The sequence below is a fragment of the Zalophus californianus genome, chromosome 1 (genome assembly GCF_009762305.2).
Source record: "Zalophus californianus isolate mZalCal1 chromosome 1, mZalCal1.pri.v2, whole genome shotgun sequence".
Classification (NCBI taxonomy): Eukaryota; Metazoa; Chordata; class Mammalia; order Carnivora; family Otariidae; genus Zalophus; species Zalophus californianus.
In genome coordinates this window covers 87,552,027-87,571,230 of record NC_045595.1, presented here as the reverse complement: position 1 = coordinate 87,571,230, position 19,204 = coordinate 87,552,027, and the positions used below count along the sequence as shown (strand labels likewise).

General features: G+C 38.4%; 1 protein-coding gene across 9 annotated transcripts in view; it reads right to left on the bottom strand.

The window, feature by feature from the left end:
* The window catches only part of ATP2C1 (ATPase secretory pathway Ca2+ transporting 1), a 166,089-nt gene that overhangs the window by 113,987 nt on the left and 32,898 nt on the right, over nucleotides 1-19,204 (bottom strand). For 2 of the 9 annotated variants that reach the window (XM_027583552.2, XM_027583551.2), the window contains exons 1-2: nucleotides 18,823-19,071; nucleotides 18,354-18,536 (exon numbers count right to left, since the gene is read on the bottom strand). The exons of 5 other annotated variants lie outside the window; for them this stretch is intronic. In XM_027583552.2, the coding sequence (XP_027439353.2) occupies nucleotides 18,354-18,366 (13 nt within the window). In that variant the 5' untranslated portion in view covers nucleotides 18,367-18,536; nucleotides 18,823-19,071. Of the gene's footprint in view, nucleotides 1-18,353; nucleotides 18,537-18,822; nucleotides 19,072-19,204 lie in introns of those variants that run through there. 2 more of the 9 variants (XM_027583554.2, XM_027583553.2) reach the window with 1 other exon arrangement.

The following is a 19,204-nucleotide window of genomic DNA, read 5'->3' as shown; positions in this document are numbered from 1 at the left end:
AAATCACAATTATAAATCATTTTTCTCCTCCATACCTATCCAGGCTTGGAAATGAAAGAGAAGGTTCTAAAGGCTATTAAACCTTTGTACCCAAGAGCCCATTAACCCATTTTCACTAGAGCAATACAAATCTGAAAAATGCATTTACCTCTGGATACCAACAGAAACCATACAAAAAATACTCAACTTTACAGGAAAAAAAACAAATCTCTTATTCCTAAATAGAATATTTTTAATTACACTGTCATTTTTAATGATTTTACAAAAATGAAATCCTGCTCACTGCTTTTAGAGTCAAGTAATAAGAAGGTTTAATGTAACAAGTCCATCTCCCCAGTCCAACTGCCCAGAAGTAATTTCTGTTAGCTATTTCTGTGTATACTGCTAGCTGTTTTCTATACGTATATTACAAGTTTTTGGTTTTTGTTTTTAATCACAAATAGGACTATATAACTACAATTTGTTTTTTTTCACTCAATGTATCTTGGACATTCTATTTCACCACACATACTGATCTCCTCATTTTTTTTTGAAGTATAACTGACATACAATATCCTATTAGTTTCAGGTATACCTAGTGATTTGATATTTTTATACAGTAAGAAATGATCCCAATTATAAGTCGTTACCATGGCACCATATAAAGTTATTAAAATATTACTGACTATATTCTCTATGCTGTGTACACACACACACCTGTATCCACTGATCAACTGACTGATGGACACTGTGGCTGCTTCCATATCTTCACTACTGTAAATGAACACACGGGTGCGTGTATCTCTTCAAATTAGTGTTTTCATTTTCTTCAAACACCCATAAGTGGAACTGCTGCATCATATGGTAGTTTTATTTTTAATTTTCTGAGGAACTTCCATATTGTTTTCCACAGTGGCTGCATCAATTTACATTCCCCAAAACAGTGTATGAGGGTTCCCTTTTCTCCATATCCTTGCTAACACTTGTTATTTTTTGTCTTTTTGGTAACAGCCAATCTAACAGGTGTGAAGTGATCTCATTGTGGTTTTGATTTGCATTTCCCTGATGATTAGGGATACTGAGCATCTTTTCATGTGCCTGTCGGCCATCTGCATAACTTCTTTGGAAAAATGTTTACTCATGTCCTCTGCCTATTCTCTAATCAGGTTGGGTTTTTTGACATTAAGTTGTGTTAGTTCTTTATATATTTTGGATATTAACCCCTTACTGGAAGTATGATTGGCAAGTATCTTCTCCCATTTAGTAGGCTGCCTTTTCGTTTTGTTCATCTCCTTCACTGTGCAAAAGCTTTTTAGTTTGATGAATCCCGCATGTTTAGCTTTTGTTACCCTTATCTGAGGAGACTAGTCCAAAAAAATACTACAGCACCAAAAAGCTCGCTCCCTATGTTTTTTCCTAAGAGTTTTATGGTTTCAGGCTTTACATTCAAGTCTTCAATCCACTTGGAATTTACTTTGTATATGCTATGAGATAGTGGTCCAGTTTCATTCTTTTGCATGTAGCTGCCCAGTTTTCCCAACATCATTTGTTGAAAAGACTGTCCCCATTGTATATTCTTGCCTCCTTTGTTATAGATTAACTGACCACATAAGCATGTGTTTATTTCTGGACTCTCTATTCTATACCAGTGATCTGTGTGTCGGTTTTCATACCAGTATCACACTGTTTTGATTACTATAGTTTTGGATTAGTTTGAAACCAGGGCCCTCATTTTTTTTTTAATGGCTCACAGAACATTTCATTATATGGTAGTACCTCTATTTAACTAGTCCTCTTAAGAATAGACATTTGGGTTATTCCCATATTTTGTTTTTATAAATGTTGCTGTAATAAACATCTTTGTACAAATCTCTTTGTATGCCCATGCAGGTACATGTAGAAAATACATTCCTGGACATAGAACTGTTGGCTGTATTTTTTATTCTGACAGCTTTGCTAAATTGTTCTCCAGAAGGACGGTGTCAAGTGAACTCCCAACAACAGGCAGGAGCTTCTACTTTCCCTGCAATCTAGCCAGGAATAAGCATCATCACATTGTTAAATCCTTGCCAATTTGATGAGCAGAAAATAGTTACCTAAATTCAAATTTCTTCATTACTGAGGTCAAGCACCTTTTCATGTATCTTTTGGCCATCTGCAACCTTTTTCTCTGAAACACTTGTTCATGTCCTTTTTCCTGGCTATTTTCCCCTACCAGTTACTATTTCTTATAGATTTTTAAAGAGCCTTCTGTAGGAAAGTATCCTTTGTCATTTGTTTAAAGTGTTTTTATCATTGGCTCACATCTATTTTTTACTATCTTTTTAAAATTTTACATGATCATGTATTTCATATTTTTTATTATTGCTTCGAGATATTTCATGCTAGTTTTTTAAAAACTTTCTCCTTCCAGCTTTCCATTTTTTCCTAAAAGTTAGCTAAATGTCCCTATACCGTTTATTGAATAATATATCTTTTCCCCCACTAAGTTATACCCTGAGTAGGAGGGCGAAGAAGGGAGTAATAAAATAAGACCATTCCAACTTTTAAAGCCATTTTGTACATTACCTAAAATAAACTGACACCCAAATGTTCAAAAAGATCTTATCTTTGTACCTATATAAAAATACCATATCCTCAAAGTACAATTATTTCAATGCATTGTCTGTGAAAATTACAACTGCCTTTTTTTTACAGAAATGGGCAAACCAATTCTAAAATTCATATGAAAATACAAGGGACTCAGAACAAACAAAAAAAAATCTTGAAAAAGGACAAAGTTGGTGAACTCATATTCCCTAGTTTCAAAACTTACTATAAAAGCCACAGTTATCCAGTGTGGTAATGGCATCAGGATATATAGACCAATGGAACAGAACTGAGAGTCTAGAAACAAACCCATACATCTATGGTCAATTGATTTTTAACAAGAGTGCCAACACAATTCATTGGAGAAATGGTGTTGGAATACCTGGCTATTTCATGCAAAAGAAAAAAACTGGACCATCACCTCATACCATATACAAATACTAACTCAAAGTGGATCAACTATGAAAGCTAAACTATAAAATTTTTAGGAAAAAACATAGATCTTTGTCACCATAAATCAGGCAGTGGTTCTTAGATATAAATCTAAAGCATAAACAAAAGGAAAAAATAGACAAACTGGACTTCATCAAAACTTTAAAAAGTTTGTACTCCAAAAAGACACCATCAAGAAAATGAAAAGACAATTAAGATTTAAAAAAAGAAAAAAGAAAATGAAAAGACAACCTGTAGAATGGGAGAAATATTTGCAAATCATATGTCTGATGAGGGTATCATAAATGCTGTAGTAAACACCTATGCATAAACCTCTTTGTATGCTTGTCCAAGTATAAGATATATTTCTATCCAGGGGGTGCCTAGCTGGCTCAGCTGGAGGAGCATGCAACTCTTGATCTCAGGGTCATGAGTTTGAGCTCCACGTGGAATGTAGAGATTACTTAAATAAATAAAACTTAAAAAGGAAAAAAAAAGATATATTCCTAGCCAGTACCCAGAACATGTATAGAATCTTATAATTCAACAATAAAAAATGCAAATAACAGGGACACCTGGGAGGCTCAGCCAGTTAAGCGTCTGCCTTTGGCTCAGGTCATGATCCCAGGGTCCTGGGATGGAGTCCTGCATTGGGCTCCTTGCTCAGTGGGGAACCTGATTCTCCCTCTGCCTGCCTCTGTCTCTCACTCTCTCTCTGACAAATAAATAAAATCTTTAAAAAATTATAAATGCAAATAACAAAATTACAAAAGGGACATAGGGTTTCATTAAACATTTCTCTAAAGATATGCAAATGACCAACACATGAAAACATGCTTGATATCATCAATCATCAAGAAAATACAAATCGGGCGCCTGGGTGGCTCAGTTGGTTAAGTGACTGCCTTCGGCTCAGGTCATGATCCTGGAGTCCCGGGATCGAGTCCCGCATCAGGCTCCCTGCTCAGCAGGGAGTCTGCTTCTCCCTCTGACCCTCTTCCCTCTCATGCTCTCTCTCAAATAAATAAATAAAATCTTGAAAAAAAAAGAAAATACAAATCAAAACCAGAACATGATACCATTTCATACCCCTCAGAATAGCAATTAAAAAAAGAAATAAAGAAAATAAATGTTTGAGAGGATGTGAAGAAATTAACTGGAACCCTCATACACTGCTGGTGGGAATAAAAAAAGGTGCAACTTCTGTGGGGGGGGGTTCCTCAATTTAAATATAGAATTACCTCATAACCTAGCACTTCCACTATATATATATATATATATATATATATATATATATATACACACACACTAAGTATACACCCAAAAAAACTGAAAACATATATTCACACAAAAACTTGTACATGAATACAACAGTATTATTCACAATAGCCAAAAAGTAGAAACAACCCAATGTCCATCAACTGATGAATGGATAAACAAAATGTGGTATATCCAAACAATGGAATATTATTCAACAAAAAAAAATAATGAAATGATACAGTCTATAAATGGCCGAATGTTGAAAACATGCTAAAGTGAAAGAAGTCAGACAAAAAAAGGTCACATATTCATAATTCCATTTACATGAAATAACTAGAATAGGCAAATCCATAGAGACAAAAAGTGGGTTAGTAGTTGTCAAGAGTTGGAGAAAGGAGACAACAGAAAGTGTTTGCTAATGAGTAAGGGGTTTCTTCTGGGGGTGATGGAAATGTTCTGGAATTAGTCTGACCCATAACTGTGCATATACTAAAATCCACTGAACTATGCACTTTAAAAAGGGAAATTTTATAGTATGCGAATTATATCTCAAAAATAAAAACCAATAAATGACAGGATCTGCAAAATAATTTAATTTACTCCAGCCTGTAACTGACTTTGGGTCTAAAACTATGCATCCAGAACAAAGATTTAGTTGAAGACTGATTTCAAACACTTGTGGGACCTTAGATAAATTCCCAAGCGGAGAAAATGTAGAAATGAAAGCTGTAACTAAGGAACCAAGTGAGCAAGCCCAAGGGAATGATCACCAGAGCACGCTCCTTTCAAAAGAACTGCTATCAGCCAAAACAATTACAGCTGTACCTAACTCTAAGCGAGTCCAGTCCTTTTAAGAACAAATCTTCACTACAGAAAAATGGAGAAGGGATAGGGTCACCATTTACTTCAAAAAGATTTAAGAAACTAAAATCAGGGGCGCCTGGGTGGCTCAGTCGTTAAGCGTCTGCCTTCGGCTCGGGTCATGATCTCAGGGTCCTGGGATTGAGCCCCTCATCAGGCTCCCTGCTCAGTGGGGAGCCTGCTTCTCCCTCTACCCCTGCCTGTGTTCCCTCTCTGTGTCTTTCTCTCTGTCAAATAAATAAAATCTTTAAAAAAAAAAAAAAGAGAGACTAAAATCAAACATGATGTGGGAAGATCCCAAAATAAAATGCAGTTAAAACACCTAATTTCATTATAAATAATATAACCATGCAGAAAGAGGGAAAACAAGAACTACCCTCAGTAACTTTAGAAAATAGGTTTTTGACCATATACTGCAAAGCTGAAGACAAATATACCCTAGTTGTTTTTTTTCAATTTTTAATATATTTTAATGCTTTTATTGTTATGTTAATCACCATACATTACATCATTAGTTTTTGATGCAGTGTTCCATGATTCATTGTTTGTGCATAACACCCAGTGCTCCATGCAGAACGTGCCCTCTTTAATACCCATCACCAGGCTAACCCATCCCCCTACCCTCCTCCCCTCTAGAACCCTGTTTGTTTTTCAGAGTCCATCGTCTCTCATGGTTCGTCTCCCCCTCCAACTTACTCCCCTTCATTCTTCCCCTCCTGCTATCTTCTTCTTCTTCTTTTTTAACATATATTGCATTATTTGTTTCAGAAGTACAGATCTGTGATTCAACAGTCTTGCACAATTCACAGCGCTCACCATAGCACATACCCTCCCCAATGTCTATCAGCCAGGCACCCCATCCCTCCCACCCCCAACCACTCCAGTAACACTCAGTTTGTTTCCTGAGATTAAGAATTCCTCATATCAGTGAGGTCATATGATATATGTCTTTCTCTGATTGACTTATTTCACTCAGCATAACACCCTCCAGTTCCATCCACGTCGTTGCAAATGGCAAGATCTCATTCCTTTTGATGGCTGCATAATATTCCATTGTGTATATATATACCACATCTTCTTTATCCATTCATCTGTCGATGGACATCTTGGCTCTTTCCACAGTTTGGCTATTGTGGACATTGCTGCTATAAACATTGGGGTGCACGTACCCCTTCGGGTCCCTACATTTGTATCTTTGGGGCAAATACCCAGTAGTGCAATTGCTGGATCGTATGGTAGCTCTATTTTCAGCTTTTTGAGGAACCTCCATACTGTTTTCCAGAGTGGCTGCACCAGCTTGCATTCCCACCAACAGTGTAGGAGGGTTCCCCTTTATCCACATCCCCACCAACATCTGTCATTTCCTCACCTGTTAGTTTTAGCCATTCTGACTGGTGTGAGGTGGTATCTCATTGAGGTTTTGATTTGGATTTCCCTGATGCCGAGCCATGTTGAGCACTTTTCATGTGTCTGTTGGCCATTGAGATGTCCTCTTTGGAAAAATGTCTGTTCATGTCTTCTGCCCATTTCTTGACTGGATTATTTGTTCTTTGGGTGTTGAGTTTGGTAAGTTCTTTATAGATTTTGGATACTAGCCCTTTATCTGATGTGTCATTTGTAAATATCTTCTCCCATTCTGTCGGTTGTCCTTTGGTTTTGTTGACTGTTTCTTTTGCTGTGCAAAAGCTTTTTATCTTGATGAAGTCCCAATAGTTCATTTTTGCCCTTGCTTCCCTTGCCTTTGGCGATGTTTCTAAAAAGAAGTTGCTGCAGCTGAGGTCAAAGAGGTTGCTGCCTGTGTTCTCCTTTAGGATTTTGATGGACTCCTGTCTCACATTGAGGTCTTTCAACCAGTTTGAGTCTATTTTTGTGTGTGGTATATACTGGAAATGGGGGTATATACTGGAAATGGTCCAGTTTCATTCCTCTGCATGTGGCTGTCCAATTTTCCCAACACCATTTTTTGAAGAGACTGTCTTTTTTCCACTGGACATTCTTTCCTGCTTTGTCAAAGATGAGTTGACCATAGAGTTGAGGGTCCATTTCTGGGCTCTCTATTCTGTTCCATTGATCTATGTGTCTGTTTTTGTGCCAGTACCATACTGTCTTGATAATGACAGCTTTGTAATAGAGCTGGAAGTCCGGAATTGTGATGCTGCCAGCTTTGCTTTTCTTTTTCAACATTCCTCTGGCTATTCGGGGTCTTTTCTGGTTCCATACAAATTTTAGGATTATTTGTTCCATTTCTTTGAAAAGTGGATGGTATTTTGATGGGGATTGCACTGAATGTGTAGACTGCTCTAGGTAGCATTGACATCTTCACAATATTTGTTCTTCCAATCCATGAGCATGGAACGTTTTTCCATTTCTTTGTGTCTTCAAATATACCCTAGTTTTTAAATGTATCTCTCACAGGGAAATAGATTAGCAATTCCGAAACTACTTCTGTGCGTGTGTGTGTGTGTGTGTGTGTGTGTGTGTGTGTGTACTATGACTGAACAGATAAGTAAATATACTGTGGATAAGAACCAAATTTCTCACCTCTGAAGAAGGAAGTAACAGCACAAAAGGCAAAGGGGGAAAACTCTAGAATGAATCCTGAGGTCATGGTTTTCAGTTTATATAGACGGATAGATAAGGAAATAAAAATATAGGTATATATATTACTATACATCTATTTGCTAACTCTATCTAGAGAGAACCGAGAAACAATGGCACCCCAATTGTACTGAGCACAGATGACACTCAGATCTTGGTTTCTAGATACCATTCTCCAATTAAATGAACATGCCCTCCTTGGAGAAATGACTGATTGTGTATGTGGCTGGTATAAAGAGGAAAAACAGAGATGCACCTAAAACATCTTGTGGTGCTAGAAAGTAAATTAGAATTCACAAAATGATGGGGGCATTGTAGAAAGGAAACGAGCAAATTTGAAAGCGTTCTCAATAACCAAAGTTGGAATGATTTGAGCAACAAAGTATTAAATTTTAACCCAAACAGTAAAATATCTATAAATCCATGTAAATAAATTGGATAATTAATAAATGGAGAAAAAGGGACAGTTCTTCCTTAACAGAAATCCAGTTAATATAGAAGGAATGAAAGAAACAAAATCGTCATTAAGCAAACACCACAGTAATAATGGCAGCCAGCAAGAACCACTGATGCAAAAATTAGCCTGTGAAATGTATGACATGCAAGATATTTGCAGTTTCAAAGTACCTCCCCACAAAAGGAAAGTATTAATTATAAAGGAATGATTACTAAAGAAATTACATTTATTATTCAATACAAAAGAAAAAACGTAACTTTACAGTGGAGAAAGCTGGCAGACACCACCTTAACCTTAATCATTATTAACATGACAGGCCCTAAGGCATACTAATCATGAGCATACATCAGACAAATCCAGCTGAGGGACATTTTTCTTTTCACTAACATATAATGTACTATTTGTTTCAGGGGTACAGGTTTGTGATTGATCAGTCTTACACAATTCATAGCGCTCACCAGAGCACATACGCTCCCCAATGTCCATCACGCAGCCACCTCATCCCACGCACTCCACTCCACTCCAGCAACCCTCAGTTTGTTTCCTAAGATTAAGAGTCTCTTATGGTTTGTCTCCCTCTCTGGTTTCATCTTGTTTCTTTTTTTTTTGAGGGACATTCTTAAAAAATAACTGACCAGTCACTCTTCAAAAGTGTCAAGATCATGAAAAATGAAAAAAAGACCAGAGAAATTTAATAGATGGAAGGAAACTAAGAAAATATAATAAACTAAATGCAAGGTGGAATCCAGAATTGGATCCCAGACCAGAAAAAGGACAGTTTATAAATGTGAATGTCTTGGTTTTGATCATTGTACTATGATTATATAAGATGTTAACATTAGGGAGATCGGGAAAAGGGTGTAAGAGAACTCTTTATACAAATTTTGCACCTTTGATGGAAGTCTAAAATTATTTCAGTTTAAAAGTTTAAAGATTTTAAAAATACCTCCGAAAGTAAAGCAAATCTTTCTTCTATAATTAGAAGTCAAACACTTTAATAACAGTTAAGCAATTACACCTGGAAAGAATTTGGCTTTTTTTTTCCTAAGTTAAAAGGTGGGCATAATACTCCATTTACTGATAAATCAGTTTGTAGAAATTATTCCAAGTCCTGAGACAAATTCAGTACAGAGATGAGGGACAGGGTATCATATCATCTATATTTTTTAAAATCTGTCCATTTTGTTATTACCCTACATTAAACATGGAGCTGTTTTTAAAGCTCTCAGCTAGCAACAATTATTTTACTAGTAATATCAGAGTTAAAAAAAAAAAAAACTGTTGCACTAGCCAGTAATTCAATTATAGAAACATATGGTACATTCCTTCATTCCTTCTCCTAGTTCCTCCATTTGTCCAATGGCATTCCTTTCACACAGGAGTTAACTGGTAGGCTTAATTTTACAGGCTATGGCAACCAAACCCTTATGAAATCAAAGACATGAATGCAACATCCTTCACACCCTGTACTTAACTGACCTAAATGTCTACAGGTAAAGAGAGAACCATATAAGCCCTTCAAAGCAACTTGTGGTCAGATACAATTTATATCATCAAAAGCCACCAACTTTGAACCCTACAGGTTTAAGCTGAATGAGAATTTCTTTGCTACCACAAAATGTACTCTATTATCACTTATACAATATTTTCCATTTTAAGTGGTTTTCAAGTTATTTAATTTTTCTGATCAACTATTTAATGAATGGTATGTTTAAATCACCTTAGTTTAATATGACAAATAGGAAGAATGTTATTTATAAATTCCACTGCTATTAATAAAAGAAACACTAGTAAGAGTCCAATAAATAGTTCATTAGACTCAAATACCTTTATCTATTAATCTTATGTTATAGATGGGGATATTAAAAGTATAGGGAGACTAAACCAATCTTTTCCTAAAAGGAAAGAGAAAGCAGCAAAGAAGTCCTTAAAAAGGAGAATGGTACACAACTATGTACATGTAAACAGATTAGTAAACACAGTGAGGCTATGGCTAGAATACATTTTCAAGGTTATGGTCCTTGTATTAAAATCGAAAATACATGTGTCCTGACCCTAGCATGAGTCAAAGAGCTGGTGGTAATTTCTACACTTTACAAAAGAGTAAAAAAAGTACTTTTTCTTAAGTAAAAGAAAGCTATCTAATGAAGACCTTAATAAGTAAATGTGAGGGGGGCACCTGGGTGGCTCAGTTAAGCGGCTGCCTTCAGCTCAGGTCAGGATTTGAGTCCTAGGATTGAGCCCCGCATGGGGCTCCCTGCTCAGCGGGGAGTCTGCTTCTCCCTCTCCCCTGCCCCTCCCCCACTCACTCTCTCTTTCTCCCCCGCCCAAATAAATAAAATCTTTTAAAAAGAGAGAAAATTTCCTATTAAAAAAAAGTAAATCTGAGAAAGAGTTACGGCTTCAGAGAACATCTACTTGAAATTTTGTAAATAGATAAAAAAGGAAAGAGCGTTACAGACACAGGTCTGGCATTTTCCAAAAGAAGTAACTCACAACACTTCAGTTTTGATTTCAAAGAACAGTAAAATTGCTTTCACACAGTAAAAGATCTCACAGCAAGTAAAATTATGAGTTTAACCTCATTGACCAATTTAATCCAGATTTCAACATTGCTACCTACGGCTAGATACAAATCATGAAATACTCAAAACTCAAAACCATAATATGATGCAACCATGACAGAATCATTAAGACTGTAAAAACCACTATAGGTTTCTTGGGCACTCCACTCATCTCTCAGAAAAATATGTGAAGTCTTGAAATTAGAAGTTGTTTAATAGACAAATGACAAAAATAATTTCCTCATATTCATCAACCAAGGTAAGGGGAATTAGCATTTGCTGAGCAGCCCTTTCATGCCAGGCACCTACAGATCTTGCCCTATTTAATCCTAACAAGCTTGAAGTAGAAGACATCATCATCCCTTTACAAGTGAGGAAACCAAGGCTTAGAGGAGTTAACTTCCTGGTCCTTGGTTAGAACAATGTTTCTCAAATTCAGCACCCTTGATATTTAGAGCCAGTCAACTCCTTGGTGGGGGGTGAAGGGGAAGGGACTGTCTTGTACACGGTAGGATGTTTACCAGCATCCCTCGCCTCTACTAACTGGATGCCAGTAGCACCCTTCTAGTTTTAACTAAAATATCTCTAAATATTGCCAAATGTCCCTGGAGGGCAAAATCACCCCTAGCTGAGAACCAATAAAAGTGAAGGAGCCAGCATTTTCATTCAATGGACAATAGCTACATGCCAAATGCTAATCAAAATGAATTAGGGGCAACTGAGGGTCTTTGCCCTCAAGAGCTCACTTTGAACCCTAGTCTTCTAGCCCAATTGGTGTTCAATTTTAAAACCTCCCTCCATACGCAGACCTATGACATGCAAGCCATGACAGTCTGACCTCTGACATATACTCTGCTTGGCCTGTCGCCAACTCAGCTAACTCCTCCAACTAGCCAATGGTACCTCTACTCACCCAGTTATGCTGGCTGAACAGCTTGTAGTCATTCTGACTCAACCTTCCCCTTCATTTCCTGTATCTAATTCTACCCAACTTCTGCTGGTTTTTCCTAGGAGTAAAATGTCTCTCTCATCCATCCCCACTCTCCATTGCCATCCCTCTAATATAAACACAAGCCCATCTCCTCTCTTTTTTTCTAGGAACAGAAAAAATCAGAAGGAACTAATCTCTCTTGGTCCCTCAAAGAATGAAGGGTATACATAAAGATATCATAACTGAATACCAGCCTCTAGGGTAGGGGGCTGGCAGACTTCAAACAGTGGTCGGCAAAGACCACACCCTCCTCTCCTGGAATGGGAAAAGAAACTGTAATTTCCCATCTGATCACTGACACTTTTTTTTTTTTTTGAGAGAGAGAGAATGTGCATGGGAGGGGCAGAGGAGAGAATCCCAAGCAGACTCCACACCCAGTGCAGAGACCCACGCAGGGCTCAATCTCAGGACCCTGAGATCATGATCTGAGCCGAAATCAAGAGTCAGACGCTTAACCCACTGAGCCACCCAGGCACCCATGATCACTGACACTTTCACAGTCAGATGTTAACTCTCAGTGAATAGCAATTCACTGAGAATTTAGTGACAAGCATTAAGAAAAGGACATAGCAGAGATTAGTTTGCATAGCCATTAAAAAGCGGCTTGCATGTTATTTCTGGCACTTGTGCCATGAACAGCTTTTGCCTGCTCTTAGGGAATGTACAATTAACAACAGAAAAGAGAGGGGGTATTCCCAAAGAAAATTTGATCCAACTAACCCTTCTGCCTCTCCCAATATATAAATCCAGATGAAGGGAGATAATGCAAACATTCCACTATGGAAAGTCTAAAAGAGATGGTCAAACAAAATCTAATGAAGTAATTGCAAAGACACATAAAGATATATTCACAACATATATGAATATATAGCACCAAGAGACTAATTTATTTATACTGCAAATGAAAGGCTCTGATTTAAGATAAGAGGGAATCCAGGACCTGTTTTAAAGTTTATCTGTCCCTTAGGCAGGGAACAAAATTTTATTGTATTAATGATCCCTAGAAAATGCTTTATCCTTTTTAAGACCTCACAATCAAGATAACTTTAAATCCAGTATCTGAAATTCACAACCTAATCAAAAGTTTTGATTTATACTTCCCAGTTTTAAAAAATATTCAAGAAAATTATGATGGGTGACATCCTAAATATTTCTGCTTGTTATCATTTCCAAATTTTCCTATAAAGTGGCAAATATATTTAGTGTCAGAATCCTACTGCTATTCCAACTTTGTCGGGTTCTTCAAGTAAATAAGTGAAAATGATTTCTACAAGGATGTTTCCATGTCTCAGAGTTTTCAGAAAGAATAAAGACATATCATGCATATCCTGTTTAGGACAATGCCTTTATGAAAAGATCAAAAGTCAAGCCAAAGCCTTAATTAAGCAACTGTAATGAACAGGTATGTTAAATAATTCCAATTCACACATTCTCTATTATCTGAAGCAGAAAGAAAAAGCAGTGATTGAAGCTGAATTAGATGCCCAGTTACAGCCATTTTAAGGTGCTACTTTTAACCCACACTATTAGTTTCTTTTTGGCTATAACCTATGATACCATACCCTTGCAACACTTCACTCAAATTTTTTCTAAATGTATCCAATAAGCTTAGCCTAAGCTAATTTCATTCAACACAATTTGGGTAATTTCCTTGTAATTCCAAGATTTATGCTTTTCTCAATAGTAACTTAAAGCACTGAAGATGGAAGACACAATTAACAAATACATACAAATACCAACCATAAAAATTCAAAAGGAAATGCATCAATTTAGCCTGACATTTCTTTTTCAGAGAAATACTTTCCTGTACAACATCATGGCATTAATACAGAGCTCACCCAGTTTTTTTACTGCCTTTTACCAACACTTGTCCATATGAAAATCATAAAGATAATCTTGTCACAAATGAAGCCTGAAATCACTATAAAAAGAATGTATCTTTTAACAAAGTAAATAGTGGAGGACCTTTTGAACTGACCCTTAAGAGTTGTTTATGATATTACATTTAACAACTATGTAATTTAAAATTCACACCAGCTAACTTTACCATCAAGCTATGGTATTCTCTCCAGCTTTAAAACAAAATATAACCTAAACATATTATGGTTAACCAAGATCTCAAAAGAAAATCAGCCCTGAATCCCCTAGGGGTGTGTTCCTAGGAGACTATTATGATTGACACTGCTTCAGTTAACAGTTTAATTCTGCTGACACTAAATGAATGATAAAAACATTAAGACAAATCAAGTATTTAGGATTCAACTGTAGGAAGCTATTGCTTACAAATAATCTCTACAGCATCCTTCCTCTGGGTTAAACATTTTATAAGATGCGGTTACATACATCTCTTTCAGTTTCAACTCTTTTCTAGAAATATTAAGAATATCACTTTATCGACAAAAGTGCAAACAAAATATGTTTTCCATACCTAAAGATATAAAATATTTTTATAATCTGGCTTCCTATTTCTAGACAAAGGAAGGCAATTAAGGTGGTTTCTCCATTTTACTTACAGTTCCTTCAACTATCCTTATTCTAACACACAATCTTTTCTTGAGACATTCTTAGATGATTAACCATTTGACCAAGAAACTATTTTTAAAGGAAAGTGTAAATAAAAAATATTATCATTTCCAAATGCTATCCAAAAAGATCAGGGAAATTTTTTCTAGACCTATTAGCCCTGCCTATAACTATAAATTAAACATGTCCTGAAATCTTGAAAATTATTATTTTTATGCACTAGTCAAAGAAATATTTAAAGCTGTATCAGTTTCAGGTACATTAAATTCATATTTTTCTATGAGAAAGGCCAATTTTTTTCCAAAGGGTGGGGGGGGAACATTACTGGCAAGAAGAAACTATCTGTAAAATTCTCCAGCTAGAAATACCTTTCTAAATAATCCATCCCTTTAAGCACAATTTTTTAAAAATCAGGAAAAGAGCCATTTACTTGTACATCTCAGATTCCTAAGTGGTATCTAAATTCAAAATAAACATGCAAAAAGGAGTTCCACACATGCAAAAGGAGTTCCACAAAGGGATGTCTAGGACCAATCCCTGAAACTCCAGGAAATTAACACTTCAAATACTTCCTGTGACTGGCAGGAAATATTCACAAAGCATTCTGGAGGCTAAGGCTAAAAACCGGGTAGCTCAGCTGATAACAGTTTAAGTGAGACGTGGGAGAAAGGTCCAGAAAAATTGAAACTTAAGTGCCAAAGAAAATTACCACCATTGCTAAAATGAACCACAAGGATGAAGTTATCCCCTCCAACAACCATTGTAGACACGGCACACTACCTAAGAACCTTCATGCTAATGCCCCTGGGAGCCACTATAATTCTACCCTGTACATACCTAGAGATGTAATTTATCTATATACCTACTAGAAGTCTCTTTCTGGGGAACAGCAGTAATCACTCAATCACTAATGCATGCTAACCATGTGTCAACCATCATTCTGGGCACTTCACATACCAGGCTTCATTTATTCCTCACATCAAACCTCCAAGAGGGCATTATCCCATTTACAGATGCGAAAACTTAGAAACACAGTAACTCATCAGATTTTTTTAGGAGAGGTAAAAGTTACCTGTCAGATTCAAATCCAAACCTGTCTCCTCCAACACTGGCCTCTGGTTTCTTGCTGGAGCCCCAACTTTCTCTCTAGAATTAAAGCCATAACAGTATAGAAAATTCTGTACTTGATTCACCCATTCCCTAACTAATAACAGCAACTTCATACAGAGCATTTTGGCCACTACTGTTCCTCCTTTCAATATTCAGCTATCATGACATTAAAGCCAGATGGCATAACAGTATGCAAACACTGAGTTAGGCTATTTATAATAATCACTTGCTGAGCACTTACTATGTGCCACATACTGTTCTAAATGCTTCTAACAATCTCATGGCGGGAGGGTGGGGGTGGGGGGCCTTGGGTGGCTCAGTTGGTTAAGCATCTGCCTTCTGCTCAGGTCATGATTCCAGGGTCTCGGGATCTGGCTCCCTGCTCAGCAGGGAGTCTGCTTCTCCTTCTCCCTCTGCCCTCAACCCCTGCTCCTTTTCTCTCTCTCTCTCAAATTAATAAAATCTTTTAAAAAACAACATCATATGGCAGGTTCTATCAATACCCTTATTTTATAGATGAAGAAACTGAAGCACAAAAAGCCAAATTATGCTAAGTGGGGATCTGGCGTTCAAATCAGGTTGCCAGGCTCCACGGCACATGCTCTTAAATTCCTTCCTTTCTCCCAAGTTTCTGATTTCACCCCCTTAACTATGTAAACTATCATCAATCCCAATTTACAGAGGAGGAAACAGAGGCTAAGAAAGGTGAAGTACAGTTAACCCTTGAACACAGGTTTGAACTGTGCAGATTCACTTACATCAAGACTTTTTACAGTAAAATAAATGTATTTTCCTTACAATTTTCCTTTTCTAGCTTACTTTCTTGTAAGAATACAGTATATAATACATATACAAAATATGTGTTAATTGGCTTTATTATCGATTATCATATAGCTTCCAGTCAACAGTAAGCTATTAGTAGTTAAGTTCTGGGGGAGTCAAAAGTTATAGTACATTTTCAACTGCGGGAGGTGGTGTCCCTAAACCCCACACTGTTCAAGAGTGAACTGTAATTTGCTTAAAGTCACTCAACTTTTAGTGGTTAAGGCATGGTTTGAATCCATTTTTTTTTCACACTCCCAAGATGATACACCATGTCAAAGGAGAATACTAACTATAAAAAGAAAAGCAGTAATATTTTATGTATTTCAAAATAGTCCATTGAAAATTCTAGTTATATGCAAATTCTTCTTAAAGATGTTTAAATATGAGAAAAGAAAAACTGTTATGGTAATGAGAAACTGACAAAAAAGGCCTCTTGATTACTGGGGCGCCTGGGTGGCTCAGTCGTTAAGCGTCTGCCTTCGGCTCAGGTCATGATCCCAGGGTCCTGGGATCGAGCCCCACATCGGGCTCCCTGCTCCACGGAAAGCCTGCTTCTCCCTCTCCCACTCCCCCTGCTTGTGTTCCCTCTCTCACTGTGTCTGTCTCTGTCAAACAAATAAAAAAAAAAAAAGAATTGTATCTTTTACTATGAGGCCAAATAATACAAACTCAGTCTGACACAAGCATGCACCATGCTCCCATCTCACCACCACTCCCTCTCACGCCAATAGACAATATGAGAGTCAGCTTTATTAGTCATGCTCCTTTTCCTAAGAGATCAAAAAACAAAAGCAACCTCTAAGAATACACCTACTTTGGGCTACTCTCTTAAATCTGGTAACACTCTGAAAGCAGGAGTTATTGATGTTATTTAAGATACAACTACCAAGACACAGGTATATGAATGCATTTAATATTCTTTGTCTCCTGTGAAGAAAGGATTTGTCTTTCTGAAATCTGTAAACCAAGACAAAGAAGAGAAAGCCTCAGAAAAGTGATTTTTCCTTAACACCAGACAAAAACATCACTGCTTTCAAATGCTGTTTCTAAAGACCCAATTAGATGGTTTAACTCCTCTGCAGTTATATACTTTAGTATCTCAGAAAATGTCTTCCACCGATTATCCATCTAGAGTAAAACTGAGCAATATAATCGTGCCTCTTGAATTTCCCACATATCCCAGGGTCTTGGGCAGCAAAACAAATTATGCATAGAAGAAACATCTATCCTAATATTACCAGTTCTACTTAGGACAATTGAACTTACATTCTCAAAAACGGAAAAACAAGTGAGAAAGCAACTGATAAACCCCATTCCATCTCCTCTGTACCAGTTACAGATTTTAAAAACCAAAAGATACAAGAAGACAAGAAGACAAATTGTAATTTCTAAGTATCTTTCATAGCATCTTGCACACTTGGCGGGGGGGGGGGGGGAGGGGGGGGATTATCACACAAGTCAGAAGTCAGTCCACAGAATAAATGTGGTCGTTTCAGGAGAGAAAATAATATTCAGAGTTGTTCAACGCTTTTGGAAAATAGCCAGTACCGTGTAATGAAAAGCGTTAAATATTTTAATGAGACCAAAGGAATCAAGTAACATGTGAATGATAATTTAGTGGTCCAAAGTGTACAGTGGACAAACAAGTTCCACTGTCAACCTCCTAACTGATGTTTTGAAATAGGGAGGAACTTTAAGAAAGGAAATCACCTCATAACATTCTGTTAAATTCAAAGTTATTTTTTCTGAACTGAAAAACAAATCTGAGTTAATAAAAAATTGTTTCTATACGCAAATATACAGAGATGCAGTCCATCCCCTTCCCTCTCCATTTCCACTTCCCCTCGAGTGATTCCTTTCAAATAGCTATTTAAACAAGCGCAGATGCTATCTGAAATGAAAACTTCCCTTCCATTCCCTAAGCTAAAGACAGCAGCTTTCTCAGGAAAGCGGAATAAAGCTCCGTCAGCCCACAGTGCCTGAATTTCCGAAATGCTCTGTTACCAAAATAAAAGCTAGTATCCGAAGAAAGCAATTCCTTGTATACTTCACAAAGGAAAAAATAAAATCAGGAAAATAAAAAGGTGGAAAAAGAAAGGCAACTTAAAAGCAAACCACCACACCCTCAACTCCGCGTTGCAACCCGTCTGCCAGGGGCCTTTACCTTCATTTTCCATCGAAACTGCACTTGGGTTGATGGCTACAAAGTCTTTAGTGTCAGCCGCGGCCACACTGGGAATAGAGAGGAGAGGAGGACAAGGAAGAGAAGCCCCCGGAATCCCAGGCTGTCACCCCCTCTCCCGGCCACACGTCCCACGGCTGCTCCCACCACCCCTAGCAGCAGCATCTGCAAGAGAAACCAGGAGAAGCGGCGCTGACGACAGAGAGGGCGAGGGAGACCCCCGCCCCGCCACCACGTCGGGAACCCCCAGATCGTATGCCCACCCCCTCAGCCCCGCAACGCCCCCAGCTCAAGCCGGCGGGCCGGCGCCCTAGAGACACCCCCAAGCTGGGGTATCCCCGGCCGCTCCCTCCCTCAGGACCTGGAAGTTTCTGGAAATGGGGGGCAATGGGTAATACCGGTGCCCTCCCAAAGCCCCAGACCGCCTTCCTCTGGGCTGCGGGGGACTCACCCGCGAGGCTCGCGGGAGCGCCCCGCGCGCCTGGAGCGAAGAGGAGTGGCTTGCCGAGCAGCGGCGCCAGGCAAGAGCCTGCTCCCGGCGTCAGGAAGGAGCGAACGGGAGGGCGGTCGGGGAGGGGAAGGGAGAGGAGGTGAGGGGACCCGTCACGGTCGGCCCGGCCGGCTCAGCGCGGCCGCGCTGGTCTGCTCCCGCCTCCGCCTCCTGCGCTTGGCCCCTCCCCGCCGCCCCCCGCCCCAGCACGCCCCGCACTCCCCGCACTCCCGGGCCCGCCGCGGACCGAGCTTTGTCGTTACTACTTCCGCTGCGAGAGGAGCGCGCGCACGCGCACTCGCACGCACAGGCGCAGACGGCGGAAATGAAGCGAAGCCCGGGC